The sequence below is a fragment of the Megascapheus bottae genome, chromosome Y (assembly GCF_031878675.1).
Source record: "Megascapheus bottae isolate mThoBot1 chromosome Y, mThoBot2.hap1, whole genome shotgun sequence".
Taxonomy (NCBI): domain Eukaryota; kingdom Metazoa; phylum Chordata; class Mammalia; order Rodentia; family Geomyidae; genus Megascapheus; species Megascapheus bottae.
The window spans coordinates 10173273-10188259 of NC_143548.1; the positions used below are offsets into that span (position 1 = coordinate 10173273).

Sequence of the window (14987 nt, forward strand, 5' to 3'; positions counted from 1 at the left end):
TTCTTGAATACTTGTTTGTTAAACATGTTATTTGAAATATGATGTAAAAATCAATATTAATAAATTTTTTAATTAAAAAAGGCAGAAAATCACAATTTGTAGTAATATATGCAAAAGCATCTTTAAATAAAAATGTACCCTTAAAACCCTTTAAGTCTCCAACATTTGCATGACTGACAAGAGAAAGAATCAGCAAAGAAAACCAGGAAACCAGGAAGAATATGATGCTAGGAAAGGCAAATAAAAAGAAGGGAATGGTGAAGTGTGTTAAATACCGTTGTAAAATTGAGCAGTAAGTGTGTAGCAGCACTAATAAATAACATATACTGCACTCTTTATTATCTCTTGAATGTTGTTTAGAGGATTTACATGGATTATTATACTAAATACCTATAACTTGGTAGGTACTATGGTTTTCAAAATTTTACATACAAGGAAACTATGGAAGGGAAAGAGAATATTAACAATGTGCATCTTTTCTGCAGCTACTTTTAGCACATTAATATGTAGCCAGGACTGACTGGAAGAGCTTGTACGGGAAATAAACAATAAAAAATACATATTTGCATACAGAAAATTATTATGCCAAGAACATAGTATATTTAATAAACTATAATTATTAAATAGTGATCATTATTATCAAAACAACATTGTAACATTTGTTTACATGTTTCTTTCAGGTAACTATTTTTCTTGTTGAAATATGATGGTAGATTGGCATTGTTACGTGATATTCTAGTCTAATATCAAAAAAGAATAAAATTGTAATTTTTGATTCAAAAAAAAACTACAACTGAAACATTATATGGCTACCTAAAAATAAAAAAGTAATAATTAGCAAGGGAAAATATCCTTAACATATTGTATTCATTTATATCAATTGAAAGTCAAGGCCTGGGTGCTACCCCAAAGGTATTTTGCTTAAGACTAGTGTTCTACCACTTTAATCTGTAGCTCCACTTCGTTTTTCAGTGGTTATTTGGAATGAGAGTCCCATACACTTTCATATCTATTGCCTTAATATTTTTATTCTATTTTCTTAACATTTTTCTATAGAACTACTAAAATAGAATATAACTCTGATTTTGGCTTACTTTACCTACATAAATATTAAACTGAATAACTTTTACTTCTGCTTAGAAATCATGTCATAGCAATGCTTCATACCTGTAATTTTTGTGGTGTCCAACACTGTGTATAAATTTATTGTTCTACAGGACTATATGAAACAGTTTGTCCACTATCCCAGGAATCAGAACCATTCTGAGAAAACTCCCGTTTAAAATTAGGATTATATATGAAATTTAACACTTAAGTTTAGTGTTTAGTATAATACCAAAAGATTAGTAAAGGAAATATTTGCAAACTTGTAGAGTTTATTACTAAAAGTCTCTTAACTATAGTCTACAATGCACAATAAATTTTCAAATGTTTTGAAAAAATATGCAAACTTATGGGAAAAGGGCACTGTTAAGACATGTCTCAAAGAACTTGAATGGCTGTCCAATATTCCCAATAATCAGTTTATTTCCTGATTGGAAGAATTTTTAAAAAATAGGTTAAATCTGGCAAATACAATGTAACCCTTCTATTAATTACAATAAAAAAGGTTAAAATTGTGAAATTAATAAAATTATAAACTTTTCCCTACTGCCTATACATAAAATAATGCTAATGTTACACATAACAAATACTACTTAATTTTTTAATGTGCACTGATTTAAAAGGCAGAACAGTAATAATTTCTAATGCGCTAAAATTTCACTTTCATTTTCAAAACATTTGTAATATATGTTTATGTACACATGAAATGAATGAGCCTTCTACTAAACAAACTGTGCTGTGAAACTGGTGATTAACTGAATTATAATGAGCTGCATAAGTCTCAGAAGTAAAACAAAATTATAGTTCTATAGGTTCTATATATTTTTAACTCATATATATCCACCTATATTTTTAATTTTCAAATTACAAAATGCTGTAGCCATGAACTTTCAAAAATCCAGTGAAAATGAAAATCAAGTAAATTACCAGTGAAGAAATGTGTACTTTTTTTTTTTTTTTTTTTTTGTTGCTTGTGGAGCTTGAACTTTGGGCCTGGGCACTGTCCCTGAGCTCTAAAGCTCAAGGCTACCACCTTACCCTTCAGTCATTGTGCCACTTTTGCTTTTCCAGTGGTTAATTGGAGATAAAGAGTCTCAGGGTCTGTAATGTTGGTGGCTTTGAACTTTGAACCTTGTTCCTCAGATCTCAGTCTCCTCAGTAGCTAGGATTACAAATGTGAGCCACTGTACCCGGTGTATGCACCTTTTTTTCAAGTTCATAGTGTCTGATGAGCAAACCCTTAACCAATGTTTCCCATGAGATATGTTAAAATGTGTAATTGATAGCAAAGAATCTTTTCATGAAAAAAGGAGTTTCATTTTGATCTAATATCCCTAGGAAATATTTTTAAGGTATTTCTTATTTTTTAATTAAAAAATTTAATTAAAGAAGCTAATTCCACATCTGGTTAAATACAATTTGATTACTATTTCAAAAAAAAAAAAACAACCTTAAAGCTGGGCACCTACAGAAGATAACCCAACTTCTCACCTGCTGTGTTGTATTCATGGCACCCTGCCTGGAGGTAAGCTCTGCGGGGATTGGTAGGCTCCATGCCTCCTCAATACTAGGAAGTAATTTAGTTTTACTCTGTAGACTACTTTGTGGAAGGTTACAGAACTGAGCCTAGGAAAAATTATGTAAAAAGCAAATTTAACACAAGCCTATTTATTAAGAGCATGTCACTAAATCTTCGTTTAAGTTACAAATATTTAATTTTAATAAGAATATTATTCTAAATCTGGAAGTTTAGAGAGATGCTAAGTACAAAGAGATCATCTAGAATAAAACTTGAGAGAACCAGAACAAAGCAATGCTCTGGTTTACAGAGTTCTCATATATGCTTCTTATGAAAATTCAAGTGAAAAAAAGTGTTGTGTTCTTTTCTCTGGAATACTATGACAACTTGAAAGTATATACCACACACATAATGATGTTCACACACATTAATGTAGAACATGTAAATTAATGTGCATCAACAAAATAAATGTAGGAAGAATGTACTTCAAATACCTCATGTCACTTAAAATGAAAAGTAAAATATAAAATTATTAGAGTTTGTAAACAAGCTAACATTAAAACAATACACAAGGTTTCTACTTGTCCTGCCATTTTTTCTAAGGGGAAATCTGTGTCTTTTTAAATGTATTACTTAAAAATCTTACCTGTAAAAGCTTAATTCTTGCAGCAAGTGTAGAAGTATTACTACAACTTTTGCTTCTAGTTGCATTTAAGTAGCACTTAATAGCATCTCGAGGTTGGCTGCAAGATTCGTAGAGGGTGCCTAGGTCCATCCAGGCCACTGCATGTCCATGGTCCAACTGTACAGCACAAATATAAGCCTGTAAGGCATCCATAGGCTGATTTTGCTGTTGATAGAGGACTCTAGAAAATGAAATAATGAGTAAATATTCCAAAATTATTTAGTTTTATAGTAACTGCAAAGAATTTTTCAATGATCCAGGGCATCAATTAAATGAGATTAGTGTGGCTCAGGTCTCTCTTTTTTTTTTTTTTCGCCAGTCCTGGGCTTGACCTCAGGGCCTAGACACTGTCCTTGGGATACATTTTGCTTAATGCTAGCATTCTGCCACTTGTGCCACAGCACCACTTCTGGCTTTTTCTTTCTTTCTTTTTCTTTTTTTTTTAAATTTTGTTTTTTTGCTAATACTGGGCCTTGAACTCAGGGCCTGAGCACTGTCCTTGAGCTTTCTCAAGGCTAGAGCTCTACCACTTGAGCCTCAGCACACCATTTTTGGCTTTTTCTATGTATATGTGGTACCGAGGAATCGAACTCGGGTCTTCGTGCATGCTAGGCAGGCACTCTATCACTAAGCCAAACTCCCAGCCCACTTCTGGCTTTTTCTATGTATGTGTAATGAGGAATCAAACCTGGGTCTTCATGCATGCTAGGCAAGCTCTCTATCACTATGCCAATCTCCCAGCCCTCAGTCTCTAATATTAACTTACTCAAGAGACTGAGATCTGAATATCAGATTCAAAACCAGCCAAGGAAGGAAAATCTATAAAATCCTTATCTCCAGTTAACTACCAAATGGCCAAAATAAACCAAGTGTAAAGCCCAAGTGTAAAGCCATAGCTTTAAGTGGAAATGACAAGGATAGGACCCAGGTCCTGAGGTCATGCTCCAGAATTGGTCCATTAAAAACAATAATAGTAATTACTTTTATGTAAACAACCTTACCCTATTGAACACCAGGTGTCTGCACTTGCTTCTGATTTATCAATGGATTGCCTGTAAGATACAAAGGCATCCTGAACTTTCCCAATACTTGAATAACACCTACAAAGGAAAAATATACATGAATAAATAAAATTATACTTGCCAAAATAATCACACTCTACTACTTGACTCATATCATCAAGGGACAGAGGTAACGAAATTACGGTGTACATTATACATGTGTCATATTTTACTTTTATGTGGATTAGTACATAACTCTAATACATGGCAGTTAAAGGAATTATCTTGTACATGTCATCACATTTTTTAATGAACTCATGAATTTCTACAGCAAAAAATCTCATCACTGCTATCATTTTACAAGTTAAATTTACAAATCTCATTTCATAATTTGAACTCAAATTCTCTGTACCAAAGAAAACAGAATAAAAAGAATAAAAGACACCTAGTAGCTCATGTTTATATTACTAGATGCCCAGGAGGCCGTGATCTGAGGACTAAGGATCATGGTTCAAAGCCAGCTAGGGCACTAACGTTGATGAGGTAAGAATATCCTACTAACAATTAGAAAATGGGAAGTGGAAGTGGAGCTCAAGAGTAGGGTGGTACTCTTGAGCTGAAGAACTCATAGACCATGCCCAGGGCTACAACGGAAGCCCCATGAGGGGGTAGCAAGGATTGAGGGAGGGAGAGATATGTGAATTGGAAATTCCAATCCTGATTCCTGTTGCTCACACCTATAATCCTTCCCTAGTCTGGAAGCTGAGATCTGAGGATCACCAGTTGAAGGCAGGAAAATGTGTGAGATCCTTTGTTGGGGCCTGATGTCCATCTCTGAGGCCTGATTCTGGCTCACCAGTCATTGAAGGACTTTGGCCAGACACTCGCTCCTTGCACCTCTTAAGGCATCTCTGTGTACATGACTTCACTGAGCCCCCCGCAGTTACAGGTCTCTCAGCAGGGTAGGCTTCCCTGCACTGGTACTGCCCACTACCTGAAAGTCCCCCCCAGACCCTGAGTGGTAGCACGGTGGCCCTCTTCCTATTGGCTAGCTTCCCAGTTCCCACCTTCTCTTACCTCAACAGTATATAACTAATTGTCTGACGCAATAAAGAGCAGCAGCAGAGATCAGCGAGAAATCTGATGTGCTTTCATAGCTGACACAGCTCCTGCCTCAGTGTGGTTTTTCCTTCCCCGGTAGTTGAGGGAGGGCTGGGTCATCAATACTTACCATCTCACTAGGCTCTGGGGGACCTCAGGCTGGCCCTGTGTGTCCCTCCCCATTCCTGAGCTGCTCCCCAGAGAATCAACAGCTGGTGCCCTGTGTGAGGAAACTTTGCCACCCGTGTGAGGGCTCCATGTGCTGGAGAACTCACGGCCGACTAGCAGGTAAGTATACTCCCATAAAATATGGGAAAGATCCTTTCTAAGAATGACCCTTCCCTTGATCCTCTTAAGATCTTCCTTAAAAGCAGAAGGTTAGAGATTTTAGCTACACAGACATCTAAAGTTTGGAATACTTTAGTTAAAATCGCCCCATGGCTGCCAACTAGCAACTTGCTAGACTGGAATACTTGGGACAAAATTGAGCATCTAATCAGAAAAGCCCAGATCAATCAAGGCAAGATTCTTCCACTAGGAGTTTATCCAGTCTTGTATGCTCTAAAGACTAGCTTTTCTCCTGGGCATTCCAAGCAGAGGGCTGAGTCCCCTGGGGACGTAGTTGACAAAGAGAGGCCAGATGCCTCCTTTACTCCCTACAGAGATGCTAATCTCTCATGGAAAGGCCAAGTTCCATGGAGCCATCTCTGATCCTCCCCCATCATACCCAGACCCTGAGGCCTCAGCAATCTCACTGGAGGGTCTGGGCCTGGGCTGCCCTGCTAGTTTCCCAACCCCCATGGCGCTAGGGCTCCATCCACCACCTGGCCCTGCCAGCTATTCCCGGTTAATATTGACCCGGACGGTACCCCCCTACAGCTGGGTATCCCTGGGAGCCTGGCGACCTTAAGGAACTTGAAAAGGCTGTCTTAGAAGTTGGCCCTAATGCTTCTTGGACAGAAACAGTCCTCCAAGGCCTTGCTCATCAACCATGTATTGCGGCCAATTGGATGGCTCTGGCCAAAGCCCTTCAATGGATACTGAGCCAGAATCAGGCCTCAGAGATGGAGATCAGGCCCCAACAATCCTTATCTCTAATTAAACATAGAAACGTCCAGAAGTAAAGATATGGCTCAAGTAGTAGAATGTTATCCTTGTGCTAAAAGGAGCTCAAGGCCTAGGTTCAAACTCCAGGACTGGCATGCATACATAGAGAGGGAGAGACAGACAAAAAACATAATATTTGTGTATGCACATGTATATAAATACACATGCATATACACATATTTTTAGATATGAACCATGATTCTCAGGTTTGCACTCAAATTATGCTTTATATACTTACTACCACATTAAAATTATAGCTTGCAAGGTACCTCAAACACCAATAGCCTGAAGCTTTCTTTCATAATTACTTCGTAAATGTCTTTGTCCTAATTAAACCCCACCTTCTCCTACACACCTAGACAATGAATTTCAAGTTGCATTCATGTTTTTCTTTTCTCTCCTTCTCTCTTTCCTTTTTATTTTTTTATTTTGTGGTAGATTATGGGGCCTAAACTCTGGGTCTGCTCACTAACCCTAAGCTCTTGTCACTCTAGGCTACCACTCAATGCCACTTCAAGTTTTCTAGTGGTTACTGAATATTTAGTCTCAAAGGTTTCCATGTCCAGCTAGCTGTGAATCTTAATCCTCAGGTCTCAGCCTCCTGAGGACCTAGGATTATAGGTGTGAGCTATTGGCACCCGGCATCATGTTTCTTTCCTCCTAAAAAATTTATGGTTTTGAGATTCATCTCAGAATAGGCCAAGCACAAAAGTCAGATTTCAATGACTAAATATATTACCTAGGACATAACTTACATAGGTTCCTATAGGATAATTTCATGTAATGTGATATACATAGTAAATTAAAGCTTCATCTAACAGTAACTAAGTTACCTTAGAAAAACATTTTTATTTTTTTAGATTTAGTTTTCACATCTATAAACAGAATAAGTAATGCAAGTTGCTCTCTGATATTAAAATTCTTTAATATAGTTTAACTTTGCGGCACTATTAAAATAAGTTCAGGAGATAGAATCCAATAGGGAGTAGCAGAACAAGATTTGAGAAGCAAGCTTAGAAGCCAAAGACTGAAAAATATAGGTAGTATTGAAAGACCCCAGGTCAGAACCATAGTGCTGTCATCTTAAAGTTTAACTCATGCTTTTGCTAACTAAGGAATGGTGGCAAGTTGGCCATAGATTAAGGGAGCCGGCAAGCAACTTGTTCACTCACACCTCAAAGCAGTGATGCTGGGAGGTGCGGGGGAGAAGCTGACAGTCAGGGTTTACATAGTCTCCTCAAAGGCAAATGTCACAGATTTACACCCATCATGTGGTCGGATGAGATAAGATGGGGATTGGGGAGCTTCCCAGGCTGGTTCCCAGGCTGGTGGAAACCAACGGGAAGTTCTAAGACTCCGGGTCCCATTCAACTGTCAGAGAGTAGTTTTATGGTTTGGGAACTAATGCTATACAATGCTATATGTGCAGTCTAATTTTGACATCAAATAGGTTGGTTCCTGGAGCTTATGGACATCTGTGTGAACAATGGCTGACTAGGGCTCAGAAGTTCCTGTTTGTGCAGCCTCTGGGTCCTTGGAGATTTTTATTCTGCTTACTGATGGGGAATGGTTTTGGGTCTGGGGGTAGTTATTTTTCATCTCCATACCCTGGGCAGCTTAATGGACAACAAGACGGTTGCTGCTTCAGAATGAGGGCGCTTTTTAATAGTTTGTAAGCGCCTTACTAATACCTGTATCTCTCATAACTGGGCAGGAACTTGTGTAAAACCCGACCCTACCCCTTCCCCATGGTAGTAGTTTTTACAAGCTTAGCCCATGTCCTGCTTGTTCTGTTATCTGTAACGTCCTGCTATCTGTAGTCGACAACTAGCCAGCAGTAGCACCATCCAGGCCTTGAAAGGAGCTAATTCTATAACAGGACAAGGGTCATTTTCCCCAGGACCCGGTCCCATTGGAATGTGCTACTCAGTGTAAAGACCCTGCTAGCCCATATAGTTAAGGAGCAGACTTCTGTGCCTGACCAAGCTGTTTCTGGCCTCTGTACAAATTGTTTAAACCCCGCCATGTAACACTTTCCCTGGGAGGTTGCTTGGAAGACCCCTCCACCTCCTCGAGACCTGGGATTAGGGCAAAGGGCAACTGCCCATGGCCTGTTATCTAAATCCTGCAGCTAACTAGCATCCTGGCCCGCCTTGAAAAGAATAAACAACATGTGTTAACTAAATTACGGTTGTTTTCCCATACCAGGGGCCGGAGATGTGTAACTCAGCACGTACACTCTATTGTACTCTATCTAAATGATAATTGGTCAAAATGTATAATTTGTTTCACAAGGATTGGCTGCCTGCGTGCAGACCTGGTTGTAATACTTTAAACTTATTGGCTGTAAAAGCGCGGACTCTGTTGTAACGGACTGTAGGACTGTATAAAAAGTCACTCCCGAGACAGATCGGGGCTCTCAGCCACTGACCCGAACCTCACGGATCTCGAGGTCACGTGTACCTGAGAAGCCCGAGCATATATGCCCGAATAAAATCCTCTTGCCTATTGCATCCAGTGGTCCCTGTGTGCGTCCTTGGGTGCGGGTCTCTGCTGGTCTTTCAGTATCCTAACAGATACTGGGTATCTGCCCAAACAGATACCACAGGTTATAAAGCAGTGGTAAATCCTAGTTAAAAAAGAACAGAAAGCCTGGCATACAAACTGCACTTGTGAAGAAAATGAATGCCTCTTCACAAGAGCATTAAATGCTTTAATTCTTATTCTTTAAGACATAAGAATATGTATATCTTAAATTTGTATACTCCAATATCAATTCTTGGATACATAATATTAGTGCAATAAATTACTACAAATTATGTTTTAAGATTTTTGTTTGCATCTATTCATTGTACAGTTTTAATTGCAACATTTCTTAACAGTCATGCAATGTACTCCATCAGCCTTGTCTACTTTAGCACTACTTATGATAATTTAATGTTTCAATGCTCTATTTTCATATATACAAATAAACAACTTTGACCAAAACTAAAAAAAAAAAAAAAGAATACATCTATCTTTAAGGTATTGCATTAAACAATTCATTTAGAATCTTGACCTCTTTACAGGCCATTGCAATGAGGTTTTTTTGCCAGGCACAGTGGCTCATGCCTGTAATCCTAGCTACTGTGGAGGCTGAGATTTGAGAATTAAGCATCAAAGCCAGGCACCCAGACCCAAGGGTAGAGTGATAGCCTTGAGCTAAAGAGGTCAGGGACAGCGCTAAGTCTCTAGTCTTACCTTCCAAGGTAATACCAAGATTGACCAGAAGTAGGATCTTCTTCCAATGATTTTTGTAGATATTGAATAGCATATCTTTCCTTACTAATTCTGTCATCTATTGGATCCATATTATGATGCATCCAACCTATAATTGTAAAAAAGTTACTGGTATATACCATCATTCAATTAGTTTTTGGTGCAAGTATATCACAAAAGAATCAATCTAAAACATATTTAATATATTTGTCAAACCAAATTTTCCAAATTGCAAAATGTAATTACAGAAAATGTTTCAAAATTCAACAAAAAAAAAAAAAGAAAAAAAAATTCAACAAAGAAAATATGTTTCATACCCCTCCTCAAGATATAGAAACTAGGAAAGATTTTTAATAGACAGAACATATTGTGGCATATTTTGACGTAAGTTTTAATTATAAATTTTCCTTTAATAATTCTAATTTTTCAAAAAGTTACAATATACATTTGGATGACACATTAGAATTTTTATAATATTGCTACACATTGAAATTTTTGGGGGTGGGGGTCTAGTCCTGGGCCTTGCACTCAGGGCCTGAGCACTGTCCTTGGGCTTTCTCAAGACTAGAGATGTACCACTTGAGCCATAGCACCATTTCTGGCTTTTTCTATGTATATGTGGTACTGAGGCATTGAACCTGGGTCTTTAAGCATGCTAGGCAAGTACTCTACTGCTAAACCAAACTCCTGGCCCCAACATGGAAAGCTTTTGGTTTTTTTTTTTTTTTTTGCCAGTTCTGGGGACTGTACTCAGGACCTGAGCACTGTCCTTGGGATTTCCTCAAGGCTAGTGCTCTACCACTTGAGCCACAGCACCACTTCCAGCTTTTCTATGTATATGATACCAAGGAATCAAACCCAGGTCTTTGTGCATGCTAGGCGAGTACTCTACCACTAGGCCAAAGTCCTGGCCATTGAAAACTTTTGAAACAATTTATTAATCACATTAATTCCCTAGCAATTTGAGTAAGTTTATAGACCAAATGTTAACACATATTAAACTATAAAAAAACTTTTAAGACATAATTATTGTTCCAGGTTACTGAAACAAACATGCAAAATATAACAGCATTTAACTAATGAACCAACCAAAAACAAAACTCATCTAAGTGAAAAGCAAGTTCAAAGAATATAGCAAATGGCACAATGCTTGCTTAAATATGTGTGTGGGGCTGGGAGTTTGGCCTAGTGGCTGAGTGCTTGCCTAGCATGCACGAATACCCGGGTTCGATTCCTCAGTACCATATACATGGAAAAAAGCTAGAAGTGGTGCTGAGGCTCAAGTGGTAGAGCTCTAGCCTTGAGAAAGTCCAAGGACAGTGCGCAGGCCCTGAGCCCAAGGCCAAGACTAGCAAAAAAAAAAAAAATGTGTGTGTGTGTGTGTGTGTCTGTGTTTATATCATTTTTCCCCCCTCCTATTGTTTGAACTTAGGGCCTGGGAGAAAATTTTTAGGCTTTTTCAAGACTAGTGCATTTGGGCCATAGTACCACTACCAGCTTTTTCTGTGTATGTGGTACCAAGAAATTGAACCCAAGACTTCATGCATGCTAGGCAAACACTATCACTAGGCCATACTCCTGGCCCCAATAATTATATTTTACAGCTATATAAGCAAAAGATTAATTATGGGGCAATACTAAGCAACGAGGGAAAAAATTAAATTTTAACTGAGCAAATATATTACATAAGCAAATATATTATTTAAGCAAAACTGTGTTTTGTCTGGGAAATTATAAATAACATTGAGACATTCTTATGATCAGTTTGCCAAACACTTTGAAACTATTTGATCAGAAAGAATACAAATTCTGCAAGAAAGCCAAAACAATAATAAAAACCTTAACCCAAATATTAATTAATTAAATCAATGTCTTAACTAAATTAACAGATTAACTCAAATTAATTCAAATAAATGAAATTCTTGTCTCATAGTAAAATACTATTTGCTATTAAATTCAAGTATGTAATACCCTCTCTTTCATTACTAGAACAAACAGCGCTTCTTGGGGAAAATATAGAAAATACAGAATAAACATATTCTTGATTTCAGGTAAAATTAATGTTTCAATCATATTATCATGAAAGCATACACATGCTACTGATTGCTATGTAAGTCATCAAGTTTTCATTTTAAAATGAATTAAACTTACTCCTGATTTAGAATAAGGGTATAATTTGGCAAATTTAAAAGCACTAGCTGTATTTAAGGATGCTGAATAAAATATAAGTACAAATATACCAACTCTGGGAAAAATAAGGAAAAGAAATACATTTCTAAGAAGTAATGAATGGTTGTGTGTCATATATTAATCTTAGCTATTCAAGAAGCTCAGATCTGAGGTTTAAAGTGCAAAGCTAACTCAAAAAAGATTTTTAATGAATATTAGTTATAGTTTAAGTTAATATATTTAAATTGTATCCTCAAGAGTAAGACTGTTTGACATTGCTGATTCATGCCTAGCCAAAGAAAACTTTGTGAGATGCTTATCTCCAGTTAACTAGAAAACCAAAAAGTGGCTTAAAGTGGTAGACAGAGCTCTAGTCTTCAGCAAAAAATGCTTAGACCAGTACACATGCCCTAAGTTCGAGCCCTACAACTGACCAAAAAACTAAAAGGTGTGGGAGTAAGGGAGAAAGAAGGTTCAGAAATACATGTAATTAAAATATCCATGTGAATTTTTACCTTATCAGACTCCTAAATGAAAACTAACTTTTTAGCTAAAGGGAGAAACTACTTGCTGATATAAATTAACAAATAATAAGTTTAGTATTTATGTACCTAACTGTTGTAATATAGTTGCTTTTACTTGTACAGGAAGGTTTTCTTTTTGTAAAAGCTGTTCATAGGCTTCTTTTGCAGAATGATATTTTCTCTAGGGAATAGAATAAAAAGATATTTAGAGAAAAGCTGAAGATTATAAATCAATAAATAGAGTATCAGACTTTAACATTGAATAAATGGCTATACTCAGTTCTACTTTTCTATGGATTGTAGCAGAATGAAGTTAAAACAATATAGATCATTCCTCAGTATTTATGGGATACAAAGTAACTGTAAAATTACAAAGACACCTTAATCTACATAACATATTTGTATATCACTTACATATAACTTCCTATAATCAAAATTATCTGTAGATTGCATTACCTAAAAACTCAGAATCAATGCAGAACCCCTCCACCCCCATTCCTGGGCTTGAGCTCAGGGTCTGAGCACTGTCCTTGGCCTTTCTCAAAGCTAGAGCTCTTCCACTTGAGTCACAGCCCCACTTATGGCCTTTTCTGTGTATGTGGTACCGAGGAAACAAGCTTGGGAATTCATGCATGCTAGGCACTCTATCACTTGGGCAAACTTCTGGTCCTCAATGCACAAGACTTTTAAAAAGAAAGTCAAAAACTTTAAATGAGCATAGCAATATTTTAAATTAAATTATCTAAATTACATCTAATAAATAAAATAAGACTGGGGCTGGGAGTATGGCCTAGTGGTAGAGTGCTTGCCCAGCATGCATGAAGAACTGAGTCAATTCCTCAGTTCCACATACATAGAAAAAAGCTGAAATGGTGTTGAGGCTCAAGTGGTAGAGTTCTAGCCTTAATAAAGCCCAAGGACAGTGTTTAGGCCCTGAGCTCAAGAAAAGGAGGGGAGGGGCACAAGGCAGCTGGGCACTGATGGTTCATGACTGTAATCCTAGCTTAATCAGAAGTCTGAGATCTAAGGATCTCAATTCAAAGGCAATTTAGGCAAAATTAGTCTATTGGATTGTTATTTCCAATTCATCATCAAAAAAGCTCGAAGTAGAGATGGAAGTGGTAAACTGATAGCTAGAAGTAATCATTCTTAGTACTGGTTATACAATAAATAAATGAAATGAATCAAATATCACAAGCAAAAATATAGAGTAGAAGAAAAGCAATTTTGTTTGGTATACTATTTTGTCTTTATTGCATTTTTTAACTTATATTTAATTAGTTGTACTAAGGAGTTTCAATTCAATGTTATTTTTCTCTAGTTGTTTCAGTATAGTTCATACTGGTCTCTACAGTACTAATTAATATTTTAACCCCTTGTGGAAAGTTCCCCTTGCTCTCATCAACACTGTGTTGTTCTTTTCTGTAATAATGGTAGTAGTTGTGGTGGTTTCGATTTACATTTCTTTGATAATTAGGTGCTATACTAAGAGAGCTAAGAGAAAACCCTAGGGCTTGAGTTAAGGTCCCAGTACACACGCATACATACACACTTCACTTATTACTTATTTTGGTTTATTTGCATATAGTGTAAGATAATAAGAAACCTTGAACTCAGGGCCTGGGCACTGTCCCTGAGTGCTTCAGCTCAAAGCTTGTGCTATACCATTTTAACCACAGTGCCACTTCTGGTTTTCTGGGAGTTCTTTGGACATCAGAATCTCATGAGCTTTCATGCCCAGGCTGACACTGAACCATGATCCTCGGATCTCAGTCTCCTGAATAGACAGGATTATAGCCATAGCCACTGAGACTTGCTTTTATTATATTTTCGTAATACATTCGTGTGCATTTGTGTGCATTTGTTTGTACTTGCACATGTACATGGGGATACTGGACCTGAAATCAAGACTGGGTGCTGCTCTGAGCTTTTTTTGCTTGAGGAAAATACTCTACTCTTGAACCATTTTTGCTTTTGTATGGTTAAATAGAGATTGAACTTCATGACTTTAATTAGAGATTGAGCTTCATGACTTTCCTGTTCAAACTGCCTTCAGATCACAAACTGAAGCTCTGAACCTCCTGAGTAGCTAAGATTGTAGGTAAAAGACATTAACACATGGCTTGTAATATACTTCTAAAACAGGAAATGTGATGATAGCAGCTCTGTTCTTGCTGAGGAATAATGTCAGTTACTCAGAATGTTATCCTATTTCTGTGTTTACTGCTTTGCTATTGAATCTAAAGTCTTAAATTGCAATATATATATAGAATTTAATTCTCTCAACCAATTATATCATTCAGTTTATGTAAACACTTCAATTTCCTTACAAGTATGCTATAAATTTCCACCTACAGACCTTACAGCTCTTTTCTATATTTTACTTCAGTTATCACAGGTACATATTTAAATATTAAATAAAAAATCTCGGGCCAGGAGTTTTGCCTAGTGGTAAGTGCTTGCACAAAGACCCGGGTTCGATTCCTCAGTACCATATACATAGAAAAAAGCCAGAAGTG

The 14987-nt window shown here is 37.1% G+C and overlaps 1 protein-coding gene across 5 annotated transcripts in view; it reads right to left on the reverse strand.

Annotated features, from left to right (window-relative positions):
- Window positions 1-14987, reverse strand: part of LOC150040331 (histone demethylase UTY-like) — a 105841-nt gene that overhangs the window by 54954 nt on the left and 35900 nt on the right. For 4 of the 5 annotated variants that reach the window (XM_090327358.1, XM_090327360.1, XM_090327357.1 and 1 more), the window contains 5 exons: window positions 12556-12649; window positions 9758-9884; window positions 4310-4408; window positions 3270-3489; window positions 2596-2730 (listed from right to left, as the gene is read on the reverse strand). In XM_090327358.1, coding sequence (XP_090183484.1) covers window positions 2596-2730; window positions 3270-3489; window positions 4310-4408; window positions 9758-9884; window positions 12556-12649 — 675 coding nt within the window. The remainder of the gene's footprint in view (window positions 1-2595; window positions 2731-3269; window positions 3490-4309; window positions 4409-9757; window positions 9885-12555; window positions 12650-14987) is intronic. The other variant, XM_090327359.1, reaches the window with a different exon arrangement.